General features: G+C 37.9%; 1 protein-coding gene across 1 annotated transcript in view; it reads left to right on the forward strand.

Moving 5' to 3' along the window:
• mcl1b (MCL1 apoptosis regulator, BCL2 family member b) overlaps positions 1-2,563 on the forward strand; it is a 3,129-nt gene extending 566 nt beyond the window's left edge. Inside the window, exons 1-3 of the mRNA XM_062029720.1 lie at positions 1-38; positions 1,373-1,623; positions 1,727-2,563. The exon at positions 1-38 is cut by the window's left edge and continues 566 nt beyond it. Of these exons, the coding sequence (XP_061885704.1) occupies positions 1-38; positions 1,373-1,623; positions 1,727-1,843 (406 nt within the window). The 3' untranslated portion in view covers positions 1,844-2,563. The remainder of the gene's footprint in view (positions 39-1,372; positions 1,624-1,726) is intronic.
• The last annotated feature ends 13,564 nt before the right edge of the window (positions 2,564-16,127 follow it).

The following is a 16,127-nucleotide window of genomic DNA, read 5'->3' on the forward strand; positions in this document are numbered from 1 at the left end:
GAGGAACGTGCTGGAAAAGCACAGATATAAATACAACGGTGAGGCCATTATCTTTCTTACTTTACGCTGTCTTTACGTAAAACATTGAAAGGCTCGCCATTTTGACCTGCTTACTCTACGCAAAGGACGTAAAACATTTCAACACTCGCCAGCTTGGCCTGCGTTTTACGCCACAAACGTAAACCATTCAAATACAGTTTACCGGTTTGGCCTGGTTACTTTACGCCAAAGACGCAAACCATTCAAACACAATTTACCAGTCTGGCCTGCTTACTTTACGCTGATTACGCAAAGGACGTAAAACATTTCTCCACACGCCAGCTTGGCCGCCATATTTGTTCGTACCAGGAAATTGGTGTTAGCATTTGTTTTTCGAAACCATCTTAACATACAGGGATTCCACAGGTTAATACAACCCTTTAAGTATTTAAATGGAATAAAAAACATGAAATACGAAGTTTAAAGGCATTTTAAAGTTCATACAATTGCAATTTAGAACAAAACCTCCCTACCCAGTTTGTCCCTATAAGGAAACATAACTGCACTTAAAGATGTTCAATATTTATTGAAGTGCAGTTTTTGCTAACAGCTATTTACAGTATTTATTAATACCAGGGCTGCAACAACTAATCGGTTAAAATCAATTATAAAAATAGTTGCCGACTATTTTAGTCATCGATTCGTTGGATCTATGCTATGCTATGTTTAAAAAAATATATATATATATTTTTATAAACTGCAACATTTACAAACCGCTGAGAAACTATAATCAAAATAAGTATGGTGCCAGTATGCTGGGTTTTATTTCAATAAAATACTGGAAAGGATAGAAATGTAGTTTGTCTTTTTTATCTGATTATTGATCGATTAATCGATTATCAAATTAATTGTTAGTTGCAGCCCTAATTAATACGTTTAACTATTTTGCATGAATAAGTTACTGATCTTCCAATTACAATTGTAAATAATAGTGCAGTAATGAACATTTCTGCAGTAATGAACATTTCTCTGCAAGGGTTACTTGCATTATTATATATTGGGATTAGAATAGTGCTGTAATCTTTTCAACCATTGAAGATTATTATTGTCAAATGCTAAGAATTGTATGATTTTGACTATGTACAATAACGATTTGCAGTAGGACATGGGCAGTAAATTAGTTTTAAGTTGCATTACAAAGCATCTGATACCTGCAGAAACCAGATATAGTTTTAAGCATGTATTTGATAAACGGTAAAATTAATACAGGATGTGATTTAACAATTACCTTTTAAAACGAAAAGTACCACAAGCGAAAACAAAGGAGTGGAGATGTAACATACATGTCAAATGTGAATTTCAGTAAATGACACCCTTTATTTATTTTTTCAAGGTATGCTCAAAACTCTTTGTCTGGACCAGAAAGGGGACAACATGGACTTTGTGGGTTCAGTAGCCAAGAGCCTCTTCTCAGATGGGACCACAAACTGGGGCCGCATTGCCAGTCTGGTGGCGTTCGGGGCGGTGGTGTCCCAGTACCTGAAGAACAAGGACAGGGGACACTGTGTGCCCCTGGTGGCCCAGGAGATCTCTTCGTTCCTGCTGGAACACCAACGAAACTGGCTAGTGAAAAACAACTCATGGGTGAGTAAGTCACAGCCAGGCATTGTGTAACGCCTGCGAAGGCTACGTGTCACACAGACGTTGCTCCTCAGGACCCCAGACTAACTGATTACTTTTCCCGCAGAATGGTTTTGTAGAGTTCTTTCAGGAAGCTGACCCAGAGTCCGCAGTGAGGAAAACGCTCATGGCCGTTGCGGGGTTTGCTGGCATCGGGGCGACACTGGCCCTGTTGATCAGGTGAATTTGTCGGACTCTTAAAAAGACTGTTTTTGACGTGAACAACGTTGATGCTGGATACATGGAAGAACCTCCACGATGCCCTCAGACTTACACATGGAAAACGAAGGCTGAGCCGCAGTATAGTTCAATATTTTTGGTTTTCCAACCTGCGGCCGAAGCATTTTTCGTCATGGACACTTTACCTTGTCGAGCAGTTGAGATCTATTTAATTTATAAATACATTTATTTTTCTAAGATATCAAGTATGTTTCTATGCAAATTGAAAAAAGCATTTGGTCTGATCAGCGCTTGAATTTTGGTCGATTTAGTTTACGGGCTGATATTCCCCCACCGCCGCCGTGTTGTATGACTTTGAAGATAGCGACATATTCCACGCGCAGCAACGACGAATCCGATTTCCATAAGTCTCATTCCCGACCGCCCGGCGATCCAGCACTGGGAGCGGAACAAAGCACGCTTGCATCCGCGTGGCACGACGATCCCTCCGAGTCGGCTCGGCGCCACGGAGCGACTCCTGCAGAACTTTGGGACGTATCGGGGCCTGCAAGCTCCCCAGATCCAGGATTCACTGCCAAGGATCGAGTTGGGTTGAGCGAAGTGCAAAAGAGCGCGGGAAAGTGCGAAGATGATGCTCTTTCGGCGAGGGCGGCATTCAGCTGTGAGCTGCCAAGAGTTGTGTAGATAATGTTGGAATTATTAGTTAATAAACTATTCACTTGAATGATTTTAGTCACTGTCTTTGTTGGGGAACTTACTGCAAATGCAGAAGGTTTTTTTTTTTGTTCACCCACTTCCTCCCTACTTCCTGTTTATATCAGCAGTTTCTTGGAAATCAACCCTCCCCTCCACCCCCGCCATCTCTCACATCCTCAAAGGTTATATAACACTCAATTGTTCACATACATGTTGATTTACCAGTCTACAGCCTTTGTTTTGAAATATGAAGTATGCAGCCTGTGTCATGCAGCACTCCTCCCATGTTTGTTCAGATGCGCCCGGTCGCCCCGGGCAACGTCACAGTCACTCTCTTGCCTCGAGTTCTTAAAAGGAACAGAGAGTCTCCATGGTGTCGATCCACTCAGGGCGGCGGTGTTTACGTCAGCATGAGACTGGTGTGCTGAATGGGGCGAGGTGTATTTTGTTCATCGAAACTATGATTTATCTACTTAATCGGCTTATTTTCTTAATGTAATAACCACTTAATCTTGTGTTTCAATACTTACATTAGTTTTGAGCGGTACTACAAATTTGATCCAATACTAAGTCGATACAGGGGCAATATTGGTCATACCAATGTTGATACCTAAAATTTTTCAAAAAATCCATAGTTTTGATTACAATTTAGTTAACAGTGTAACAAACATAAGTTATTTCCTTCTCTCATGACCGTGTTTCTTAACCATAGTGACCACTGTTGGGTCGCAAACAAAGTTTCTCAGCTCTGGGCTGACAAAACCAAATAACTAAGTTTTTTAAAAGCGCAAAAAATATGACTAAAGTAAGCAATATTTATATTCATTTGCACTTTAAAATTTGCTGACATATATTGGGAATCCATTTTCTTTTTGTTTACATATTTAGCATTGTTAGGTTACAAATACAATGGTAAATAATACTACAGTAATGTGAAAAAATGCTTTTGAAAGGGTAACTTGCATTGGTAATGTATATTGTGATTACAGTAGTGCTTTATTTGGCCACAGTTAAAGTAAACTTTTAAACTTTTCAAAAGCGTTGTCTTACAATGTTGTCTATAGACATTTGTATGCCTTCAACTATATTTGGTAAATATCAGCAGTATGATATGGGCATTATATTGGTTTGAAGTTAGATTAAAAGGCATCAAGTGAGATTTTTTTGATACCTGCAAAAACCCTGGTACAATATTTTGAACAGAATAAAATCAATTGTGCAAATTAACTAAACATGAACAAAAACTACAATTGGCCCCTTTTTTTAAATCTTATGTTTTTGCCTTGTGTCTAGGAATTTATTTTCAGACGATGAAATATATCGTTCTCATCACTGTAGTGTTCAATCAATCAATCAAAGTTTATTAATCACAAGTGTCTCAAAGGGCTGCACAAGTCCTTTGAGACACATTGTTAGTCTATGTTGACCTCACCCTAGTTTACATCCAAGAGCTCTAGCTCAGCGGATAGCATGGCTCCTTTGTAGCTATTCCTCTTAATTTTTTTTAGAAACTTACTTTGACGTTTGAATATTTGTGATTTTGAAACGGCGGGGACGCTACTTTGCCTTGTCTCGGACGTTCGCTTCTTGCGGTCAGATTTGCGGTACGCTGTCATTAACATGCATTATCACGATATACGTGGGCCAAATTCATATTTGTACCGCGTAACCTTACTCTGAATCTCCTAGCATAATGTTAAAGTTGCGTTTGTGCCCTTTTTTAAATGCGCGTCTTCGGTCTTGTCATGCTAGCATGCTGGTCGGATTACTAATGCCCACTCCTTCGAGACTTCCTCTTGTGGCGCCCAGCCTTCGGTCGCCTTGTAAAAGATCAACCTTGTCATGTCATCTCTGACTCATTTGTAATCTGTTGCTTTATCTCGCAGATAACTAGGACAAAGTCTGACAGGATGTGAGTCAAGTTGAAACCAAGACAATCGCTGTAGCTGATTAAATTTTGTCTTGCCAGCAAAAAAAAACAATGTCCGAGCGCGTGACATAACTGTCGTTTAAAGGTTGAGGCAGCAGCTAAGATTTATTGAAAACCGTAATGTACTGGTATTACGAGCTATACCCATGTATTTTAGAAAGAGCTATGTGTTTGAAACTGTATCGATATATATCTTTTGATGCTGCCTTTGTTACCATGCTCATCATGTCTGACCACCAAGGTATGTTTAATGGCATTGTAAGAGAAAACCCTTGCTAGCTAGCTAGCTTAAGTAGATGCAAAGTACCATTTGCGTATGTCACAATTCTCTATTTTCTCTAACTAATTCATCTAAATCCAAAATGTCGCTCTTGTTGAGTAACGCCGCCTTAATCGTCAAAACTGGCGGCTTTTTTTATATGCGTTTAACGCCCGTCGAACAAGTGTTCGTTTGTCTTGCTAGCTGTGCTGGGGTAACAAACACAAATATTATTCAAGTTCAGAACCGTCATAACACAATTACTCCTTCTAAATCAGACGTTAGGAACCCGGACATTTTCAAAAAGGCTAAAATTGTGTGCCGGTATGTAACGATACGACAATTTCATATCGCGGTTATTGTGAACAAACTGATCAGTTATCCTATTGTCACGGAATAGTTTGAACGTGCCAGGTTTTATTTAAATAAAATAGATTGAGACACAATATACTTTCATCGGTAGTATATTAAATATTGTTTGGGTTTCTTAAGCATATCTTTATTTCAGTATTTAAATATGTTTATCTACCGTTCTAACTTGTAAAAGTTAGTTTTCTTATGTAAGAAATCGGAATTTGGGCGAATCTCTTCTAGTTTGCGTGACGTCGCGCGAATTCACTTCCTGTCATTTATTCTTTCGAGTATCGATAGATTACGATCATATAGTACAGCTTGTAGGTTCAATGTACATAATTGAACATCGCAGTTTCTCGAACAGTAATGCGTCTATACAAGTTCAGATTAGCGTATGTCGTTACCTAAACTGGGAATTAAGTTATTCCCCCTTGTTTTCATGTTGGCATTTATACTAGCTAATGGCCCGGCGCCATCATGCATCTCCGGTAAATTAGCAGTGTGACCGGTCTGAGTGTTTATCAGTGTTATCAGTCACAGATTTGACGATAATTTTCATTTCAAACGGTAACAACCGCGGTTTATCATTATACCGTTTTTTTTAGTTACATGCCGAATTGCGTGCATTCTGTGAATCGAGTGTTTTTTTTTTTTTACCAGCGAGCGTAAGCGAGTGGCCGATAAATTACCGCAGGACTCGACAAAGCATAAGTGTTATTTTTGCTTAATTTAAATCAGTTTTCATTAGGGCTGCAACAACTAATCGATTAAATTGATTATAAAAATAGTTGGCGATTAATTTAGTCATCGATTCCTTGGATCTATGCTATGCGCATGCGCAGAGGCTATTATTATATATATATATGTATATATATATATATTTTTTTTTTTATAAACTGCAACATGTACAAACAGCTGAGAAACAATAATCAAAATAAGTATGGTGCCAGTATGCTGTTTTTTAAAAATAAAATACTGGAAAGAATAGAAATGTAGTTTGTCTCTTTTATCCGATTATTAATCGATTAATCAAAGTAATAATCAACAGATTAATCGATTATCAAATTAATCGTTAGTTGCAGCCTTAGTTTTCATTTAACACCATAAAGCCATAGGGCCATGTTTCCTGCCAGAATAGACCTTTTTTTTTTAAAATTATTTGCACAGTTCTTTTTTAATGTAGGCTAATTTGTATTATTGATTTAGCAAATGTTTGAATAATCCTGTACACCGGTTTATATTTCTGTTAGCTGTGCTTTGTTAAGCGGAAATTGGAACCTGAGGCGTTGACTTTAAACTGAAATATTGAAGCATTGAAGACATGAAAGCCTGCTGGTCTTTCATGGTCTCACAGAAAGAGAAGTTTGATAATGTGAGACCAAAGCAGGAAGTGTTCAGCTGTGCAGGCGTGGGAGACTTTCAGGTGTGGTTTGCGAAACAATCGAGCACATTCTTGACATTGTGATGGTGTGGGTGGTGCTGCTGATCCCCAGAACTTGAAAACTCTTAGACACAAAGACATTTAGGTCTTTTACTTCAGCTTGTAGTACAAAGTCATTTTCTGTGAAGGACTTTAACCCCCGTGAAAGCACCTTTTGGAGAAGCAGTGTGTGCTGACATCCGATCAAACTTCTCCAATGCTCTTTAAACCGTAATCGGAGCCGTGAAGGTTGGCCTCCTCGCCCGGAGCGCTGTCATTGGTCCACAGGAACTACCGCCCCCCTTCTTTTTTAAAAAAAAAGCTTCGATTCCGGGAACTGTCGCTGACGCACAAGTTTATCTTTAACCGGGCGACTCAGCTGCTCTTACTTAGAAGTTTGCGGGTGAAACTCTCAACCATGAGCCTGAGTGAGGAGATAAAGAGCGAAGGACATTTCTAGCAGAAAGAAGTCCGAATGAGAGCCCAAAGTTTGCAAAACACGCAGCAGGAAATAAGTAAACACACCGTGTACTTACTGAAGTTTACTGATGAAAGTGTTTGTCTGGGTCTTGAACCGTGTGCAAGTCATGTGACTCAGTGGAGTCATAAATGTACATTTCGATTGGCAAGTGTGGGGATTAAAAAAAACTTCATAATTAATAATGTATTGCAAGTAAATCGGCTATTACATGACGATGTGAGTAAGAAAGCAAATATTCAATAAAGCAATTTAAAGGGGAGCTGCACTTTTTGTTAACATTTTCCTTATTGTTCGCAATTCGTATGTAAGACAAGTATGAATATGTATGTCAATGTGTGTGTATGTATACATATATATAGATATTTATTTTTTGTGTGTATTTTTGTATGTGTATGTATGTACGTATATATATATATATATATATATATATATATATATATATTACAGTACTTGTGTGTATGTACAGTGTGTATGTATTTGTGTGAGTATGTATGTGTAGATAAGTGTATGTACGTGTATATATACATGTGTGTATAAATGTGTATATGTGTATGTATATATGCGTGTATACGTGTATTCAAGTGTTTTTTATATATATATACACACACACACATGTATGTATGTATGTGTATATATATATATATATATATATATATATGTGTATATATATATAAAATATGTGTGTGTGTGTGTGTGTGTATATATATAACACATACACACTTGAATATATATATGAATGTGAGTGTGAATGTTGTCTGTCTATCTGTGTTGGCCCTGCGACGAGGTGGCGACTTGTCCAGGGTGTACCCCGCCTTCCGCCCGATTGTAGCTGAGATAGGCTCCAGCGACCCCGAAGGGAATAAGCGGTAGAAAATGGATGGATGGATGTGTGTGTATACATGTGTCTATGTATATATGTACAAAACACAAAACCAGTGAAGTTGGCACGTTGTGTAAATGGTACATAAAAACAGAATACAATGATTTGCAAATCCTTTTGAAGCTATATTCAAATGAAAAGAATGCAAAGACAAGATATTTAATGTTCGAACTGGAAAACGATGTTTTTTTGCAAACAATAGCTCATTTGGAATTTGATGCCTGCAACATGTTTCAAAAAAGCTGGGGCGAGGGTCGCTACTTTAGCAAGTTGCCAAACTTATTTAGGGATTTCACCATCTACGGTCTGTAATATCAACAGGTTCAGAGAAACTGGAGAAATCACTGCACGTAAGCGATGATATAACGGATCTTCGATCCCTCAGGCGGTAGTGCATCAAAAAGTGACATCAGTGTGTGAAGGATATCACCACATGGGTTCAGGAACACTTCAGGAAACCACTGTCAGTAACTACAGTTACTCAGTAGAAGCATTTAAGTCCCATCTTAAAACTAATTTGTATACTCTAGCCTTTAAATAGACCCCCCTTTTTTAAGACTACTTTCGGACAAATGATGATCCAGAACCTTATATTTTTGAGCTTGAATATAAGGAGGATGAAGCAGTGTGCTAAACAGATGCAGCTTTAGTGAAACACTAAGCATCATGTAGCAGTATTGCTAAGTGCTAAACAAAATATACAAACATAAGAAAACAATCACTTACTGTACAATGTCTGCTCTAACTGGGATGCCCACTGATTGTGTTTATATCTTCCCATTTAGATGAAGAATAGTCATAATCCCCACAAAGTGCCGCAAACGAGCGTCTTTTCGTTTCTTTTCTCGCCATCCCTCGGTCTAAAATCGTCGTCAAAGTTGACCAACTTGTCGGTTTATGTCCACAACTTTCTACCATCCAGGTGAGAGGCATGAATTATAATCTAGAATTAACTTTCACCAACTCAGAGGCGACGCAGCAGCTCAGTATGTCAATATAGCAGCATAAGCTAGTTAGCGCTCTGTGAGCAATGTGCCGCTAAAAATAGTTTGTCTGCGTTAGCGCTTATAATAACAATATTGCTAAAACTTGGTTAATATTCAGGTCATGAGATGTAAATGGAGTATTGTTGGTGGTTTTTGGATGTTTTTTAAGGGTTTTATGGGCCCGTCAGCTGCATTGTTAGCCACTTTAATGTATTTTATAAACTATAATGTATAAATAATAAAAACGTGTTCTTGTCTTACATAAGGATTGTTAATGATAGGCTGAATTCCCCCCAAAAGTGCAGTTTCTGTCGTATTTCCATTATGAAATGGTCTGATGAAGGGGTGATGTTTCCAAGGTACACTACGTTTTGCAGCTATTAGAGCTTCAACTCTTCTGGGAAGGCTGTCCACAAGGTTGCGGAGTGTGTTTATAGGAATTTTCCACCATTCTTCCAAAAGCACATTGTCGAGGTCACACACTTATGTTGGTCGAGAAGGCCTGGCTCTCAGTCTCCGTTCAAATTCATCCCAAAGGTGTTCTATCGGGTTCAGGTCAGGACTCTGTGCAGGCCAGTCAAGTTCATCCACACCAGACTCAGTCATCCATGTTTTTATTGACCTTGATGTCACGTTGGAAGAGGAAGGGGCCCGCTCCAAACTGTTTGGGAGCATGGAATTGTCCAAAATGTTTTGGTATCCTGGAGAATTCAAAGTTCCTTTCACTGGAACTAAGGAGCCAAGCCCAATTCCTGAAAAACCAACCCCACACCATAATTCCTCCTCCACCGAACTTCACACTCGGCACAATGCAGTCCGAAGTGTAGCGTTCTCCTGGCAACCTCCAAACCCAGACTGGTCCAACACCAGTCTCCTGAGAGCGGCCCATTCTTTCACAAATGTTTGTAGAAACAGTCTCCATGCCTAAGTGCTGGATTTTATACACCTGTGGCCTGGCCAAGTGATTAGGACACCCGATTCTGATCATTTGGATGGGTGGCCAAACACTTTTGGCAATATAGTGTATCATCTATGCAACATTTTGAGCAAATAACCACCATTACATGTCATGTAGACCTTTGTAAATGTAGAAAAAAATCATAAAATGACCCTTTAATGGATGTTTGTGGTCCTAAGTGGAACAAAACAAAACAACAAAATGTAAAGTAGGAATAAAAAAAACATTTTAATTTCGGAGTGTGCTGACTAACACGTAAACGTGATTATTATTTTGGGTTGTAGATGAAAACATGTTTGCCTTTTCAGGCTCCAAAATGTCTCCTTGCTCCAAAAGTGACACCGTGTAAACAAGCTGAGAATATTTTTAGGACCTTGGGTCATTTCTTCCTGAGACACAGCATGATTTGTCACTCTGTGGGGGGGGGCACGTGGTTCACTGACAAATAACCCTTATAAATATAGCGGTCTTTAAATAAAGGACATTACGTTCGAGGAGCTCGCTGTAACATGAATAGCAGTACAGCGCGACCTGGATTTGCGTTGTTGGAACAGGGTTCCTAAATCGATAAGCTTGTGTAGTTCCATGAGAAACAATGTCTATATTGATAATTGGTTATAGCCTCGACAAAAGTCCATATAAGTTAAAAGTTAAAGTACCACGGGCGAGGTGTGGCAAAATTATTCTCTACATTTGACCCATCACCCATGATCACCCCCTGGGAGGTGAGGGGAGCAGTGAGCAGCAGCGGTGGCCGCGCCCGGGAATCATTTTTGGTGATTTAACCCCCAGTTCCAACCCTTGATGCTGAGTGCCAAGCAGGGAGGTAATGGGTCCCATTTTTATAGTCTTTGGTATGACTCGGCCGGGGTTTGAACTCACAACCTACCGATCTCAGGGCGGACACTCTAAGCACTAGTTTCAGTGAAGACTTGTACACTTTGACCTAGGGCTGGACGATTATGGCAAAAATAATCATCCCGATTTGATATTGTAATCACGTGATTATTCATTCATTTGAAAACGAGTATTTCTTTGTACCACCAAATCTCAACTAGTTAAAAAAGACTGGATATAAATGAATAACAGCGGGGGGTGTATATTGTAGCGTCCCGGAAGAGTTAGTGCTGCAAGGGGTTCTGGGTATTTGTTCTGTTGTGTTTATGTTGTGTTACGGTGCGGATGTTCTCCCGAAATGTGTTTGTCATTCTTGTTTGGTGTGGGTTCACAGTGTGGCGCATATTTGTAACAGTGTTAAAGTTGTTTATACGGCTACCCTCAGTGTGACCTGTATGGCTGTTGACCAAGTATGCCTTGCATTCACTTGTGTGTGTGTGAAAAGCCGTAGATATTATGTGATTGGGCCGGCACGGAAAGGCAGTACCTTTAAGGTTTATTGGCGCTCTGTACTTCTCCCTACGTCCGTGTACACAGCGGCGTTTTAAAAAGTCATACATTTTACTTTTTGAAACCGATACCGATAATTTCCGATATTACATTTTAAAGCATTTATCGGCCGATAATATCGGCGGTCCAATATTATTGGACATCTCTAGTAGCAATACAAAAAACAATGAAATTCAGTTTATTCGTTTTATTTGTTTTACTTTAGCTTTTTACCTTTTACGCTTACTTTACCAATGTAGTGTGTGCTTTTGTGTCAAATAAAATGTATAATTAAATGCAAAATTAATATACATTTATTGGTGCAACACATCTTTTGGACAATTTTGACCAGTATTTTAGGTCAAAGCATAATAATTGTGTAAATGCATCAATAGGTGCCTTAAGTACATTCTGCTTGTGTAAAGTACTTTTTTGAAACCCTCATTTTGTTAGCGCAATCAGACCGGATGTGCTATTATTTTGAAGGGACGAAGTGTGTCGTGCTGTTGTTCTCAGCTTGACAAGTAAGGAGACAATATGAGGCTGTTTAAAAAATAAATAAAAAAGGGTGACTCAAGTTGCGACCACTGTTTGTACATTGATCTCACATCGATGATGTCGTTCACAACAACACAAGCAGATGAGATGTGTTGTGGGTGTATGGATTGCTCTTGCTAGCGTGAACTTCGTAGTTTAATCGCTATTTCAAGGTGCCAAGTCCACATTTAGTTCGGGATGGGGTGGTTGAGTGTGTCGGGGTTTAGTGAGCGATATCAGACACATTATTTTCCCAAACAAATGTTCCTTCTCCTCACCATGAAAACATTTCACTCACATTTATGTCAATTTCCCTGACATTCCGCATTTAACCGCAGATTTCCTTTTATTGGCCAATTACGTGACTCTGTCCGCAATTGCGTAAATGCGGAAATCAAATGACTTTAATTTTTTTTATTGAGTTTAGCGATTATTGATTGATATTGATTAGGCAAATAAGTGACGTAATCCCAAACTTCTAATAGACGTGCATTTTCATTCATTCGCTCCTCACCTGTATCAATTTGCATGCACGTTGCACGGCCCATTAATAATTTTTTTAAATTATATTTTCATAATCATGAGAACCCATAATCGAATTTAAAATTTGATGAATTGCCCAGCCCTACTTTGAACACAATATAAGTGGCTATACAGTATCGTATATCAAACAAACATAAGGAGGTGATGGGTTAACTTTCTCTTTATTAACATCCTGAACTGTGCTGTATGTGCTGCTCCGCAAACACACCCCTTTGGTGCCCTCACAAACGATCAGAAATCACACAACAATTTAACTTTGACAACCAAATTGCTACGATAATAAACACTTATAAAAATAAAATCCAAAATACATTAACATCGGAAAGGAGCTGAAGAGACTGGTCGGGAGACGGACGCTAGGTTTGGGGGTGTGTGTCCAAAATTTACATCTAATATACTGAAAATACGGTCTGAATACATGAACATTTTTTAAAATAAAAATATAATTTTTACCTAATTTTATCTAGAAATTCCATCTAATATACCGAAAATATGGTCTGATTACAAAAAAATTCATTAATAAATAAAAATTGAATTTTTATCTAATTTTACCTAAACATTACATCTAATATACCGAAAATATGGTCTGATTACAAGAAAATTTTGAATTTTTACCTAATTTTACTTAAAAATTCCATCTAATGTACTGAAAATATGGTCCGATTACAAGAACATTTTGAATTTTTACCTAATTTTACCTAAACATTCCATCTAATATACCGAAAATATGTTCTGATTACAAGAAAATTTGAAGAAGAAAAAAAAATGTAATGGTAGTGTTTTTTCCTCTGCTGTGAAATAAATCGGCTCTGGCATATTTTTCCAATAAAGCAATAAAGCATTAAAGCAATAAAGCATAAGGACATTGACCACACTGCTAAAGTCAAGGTGTTTTGTAAAAAAAAATAAAAAAAATAATGTTGCTAGTCGTTTAAATAAGACAAATATCTCACCACCTTTGGTTTTTGTCAAAGTAATTTTCATATTCTATCATAGAGCTACACACTAAAATTATACTTTTTGCCGTACAGATTTCTGCAAATAACAATATTTATTTTTACTCTGTTAAGTTAAACAAGAAAGATAGTTTTTTTCAATTTTGTTATTTTGCACAAAAACTTGATTCAATAATTTGGTTGCCGTGTATTTGTATTCTTCCAAAACCTGCGCGTCTTGTTTAGATTTGGGTGGGAGTCAAATAGTACAAAGCCAAGCCAAGACGGGGCGAGGTTTATTTATAGAGCACAATTCGTCGCAAGTCAAAGTACCTTGCAAAAAATGACAAGAAGACTAAAATAAAAGTAAAATGATCATAAAAATAACTATAAATCATCATGAATGCAAACATTTCAGTTTAATTTGTCATATGCAAGAATCCACTTGCCTCTGTTCAACCTTTGTGGGATTGTTAAACGCTTTTCATGCGAACAAAAAAGGCTCAAATATTTGGATGGGCCAGCCCTGCAAGCTGTGCCTTGTTCTTTTTTCAGGGAGTTGGCACCAGACAAACAATTAGTAATTGTGAACAATAAAGTCGTTTATTTATGTTCTGTTAAATCACTAATGGTAAAAACATCAACTAGCCCAGGGGTGTCAAACTCATTTTAGCTCAGGGGCCGCATGGAGGAACATCTGTGCACACGTGGGCCGGACTATTAAAACCACGGCATTAAAACCTAAAAAATAAAGACAACTTCAGATTGTTTTCTTTGTCTTACTTTGGCCAAAAATAGAACAAACACATTCTGAAAATATTACAATAAAAATATAGAAAAAAATACCTTCTGCGGTAAAGTTTAGATGCATGAAGGAAAAAAAAAGTGAATTAATGTTTATAACTGAATAAATGTACATACAGTCGTGGTCAAAAATGTACATACACTTGTAAAGGACATAATGTCATGGTTGTCTTGAGTTTCCAATAATTTCTACAACACATGGACAAAGATAAGACCTTCCGGAGGAAAGTTCTGTGGTCAGATGAAAATAAAAATTTAGCTGTTTGGCCACAAAAGGAGAAAAGGTGAGGCCTTTAATCCCAGGAACACCAGGCCTACCGTCAAGCATGGTGGTGGTAGTATTATGCTCTGGGCCTGTTTTGCTGCCAATGGAACTGGTGCTTTACAGAGAGTAAATGGGACAATGAAAAAGGAGGATTACCTCCAAATTCTTCAGGACAACCTAAAACCCTCAGCCCGAAGGTTGGGTCTTGGGCGCAGTTGGGTGTTCCAACCGGACAATGACCCCAAACACACGTCAAAAGTGGAAAAGGAATGGGTAAATCAGGCTGGAATTAAGGTTTTAGAATGGCCTTCCCAAAGTCCTGACTTAAACGTGTGGACAATGCTGAAGAAACAAATCCATGTCAGAAAACCAACAAATTAAGCTGAACTGCACCAATTTTGTAAAGAGGAGTGGTCAAAATTTCTAGGTAGGAGCGAAAGTTTGACAGACATAGCAACAGTAACTAATGGGGGCGGGGCTAAGCGGAACATACTTTTGCGCGGATGGGTAGCAGGCTAATCAATATCCACTCATCGGGCAGAGAGCTGTGTCCATTCTTCTCCCCTTTGCTACATCTTATCTGTGTGAGATAGGCTTTTCAGCTGTTGCTTCACTCAAAACAAAGTACAGGTCTCAGCTGAACATTGAGCATGACTTAAGAGTGGCAGTGTCAAGCCTGCAACCCTGATTTGAAAAGCTGTGCAGTGCAAAACAGGCTCATTGCAGCCACTAATGCTGGAGTACTGTAAAACTCATGTTCACTTGCCCTGTCTTGCCAAATGCATAGCTCCTCCTTTTTTTTGGCAAAGATTGCCAAGTGGCACTTTTATTTTATTTATTATTAAACTTGATGCAAGTTATTTGATTTATTATTGAACTCGATGCAAGTTATAACACTTTTATTTGATTTATTATTGAACTTGATGCAAGTTATAACACTTTTATTTGATCTATCATTGAACTTGATGCAAGTTATAACACTTTTGTTTTATTTATTATAGAACTTGATGCAAGTTATTTTATGTATTATTGAACTTGATGTAAGTTATACCACAGCTGCACAGTTATTTTATTTATTATTGAACTTGATGCAAGTTATACCACAGCTGCACAGTTATTTTATTTATTATTGAACTTGATGTTATTTTATGTTATTGAGTTTGAATGTATACAACTTGATGTTACTTGATGTTCAATAAATTTGAAAATGTTAAGCTTGGCATTAGCGTTCTGTTGGGGCGATGGGGGCAGGTGGGGCTTGAAAACTCCCCCTTGTCCAAAGTGGGGGATGACAAAAAAACTTTGAGAACCACTGCTTTAAGTGTATGTCAACTTTTGACCACGACTGTATGCATAAAAAAATTGTTTTCTTTTGTATAATTTTTTAAAATGAATTAAGTAACATTGATGGCAACCTTTTTCCAAAACACAATATAGAATGTGAGATATAACGGGATTAGGGCTGCAACAACTCATCGATTAAATCGATTAAAATCGATTATAAAAATAGTTGGCGATTAATTTAGTCATCGATTCGCGCAGAGGCTACTTTTTTAAAATTAATTAAAAAATATATATATATATTTTTATTTCATTTTTGATAAACCTTTATTTATAAACTGCAACATTTACAAACAGCTGAGAAACAATAATCAGAATAAGTGTGGTGCCAGTATGCGTTTTTTCCCCAATAAAATACTGGAAAGGATGGAAATGTAGTTTGTCTCTTTTACCCGAATAGTAATCGATTAATCGAAGTAATAATCGACAGATTAATCGATTATCAAATTAGTTGTTAGTTGCAGCCCTAAACGGGATACATACATACATGTATCATTTGTTTTCAAAACGGTT

This window comes from Entelurus aequoreus, linkage group LG20, assembly GCF_033978785.1.
Source record: "Entelurus aequoreus isolate RoL-2023_Sb linkage group LG20, RoL_Eaeq_v1.1, whole genome shotgun sequence".
Taxonomy (NCBI): domain Eukaryota; kingdom Metazoa; phylum Chordata; class Actinopteri; order Syngnathiformes; family Syngnathidae; genus Entelurus; species Entelurus aequoreus.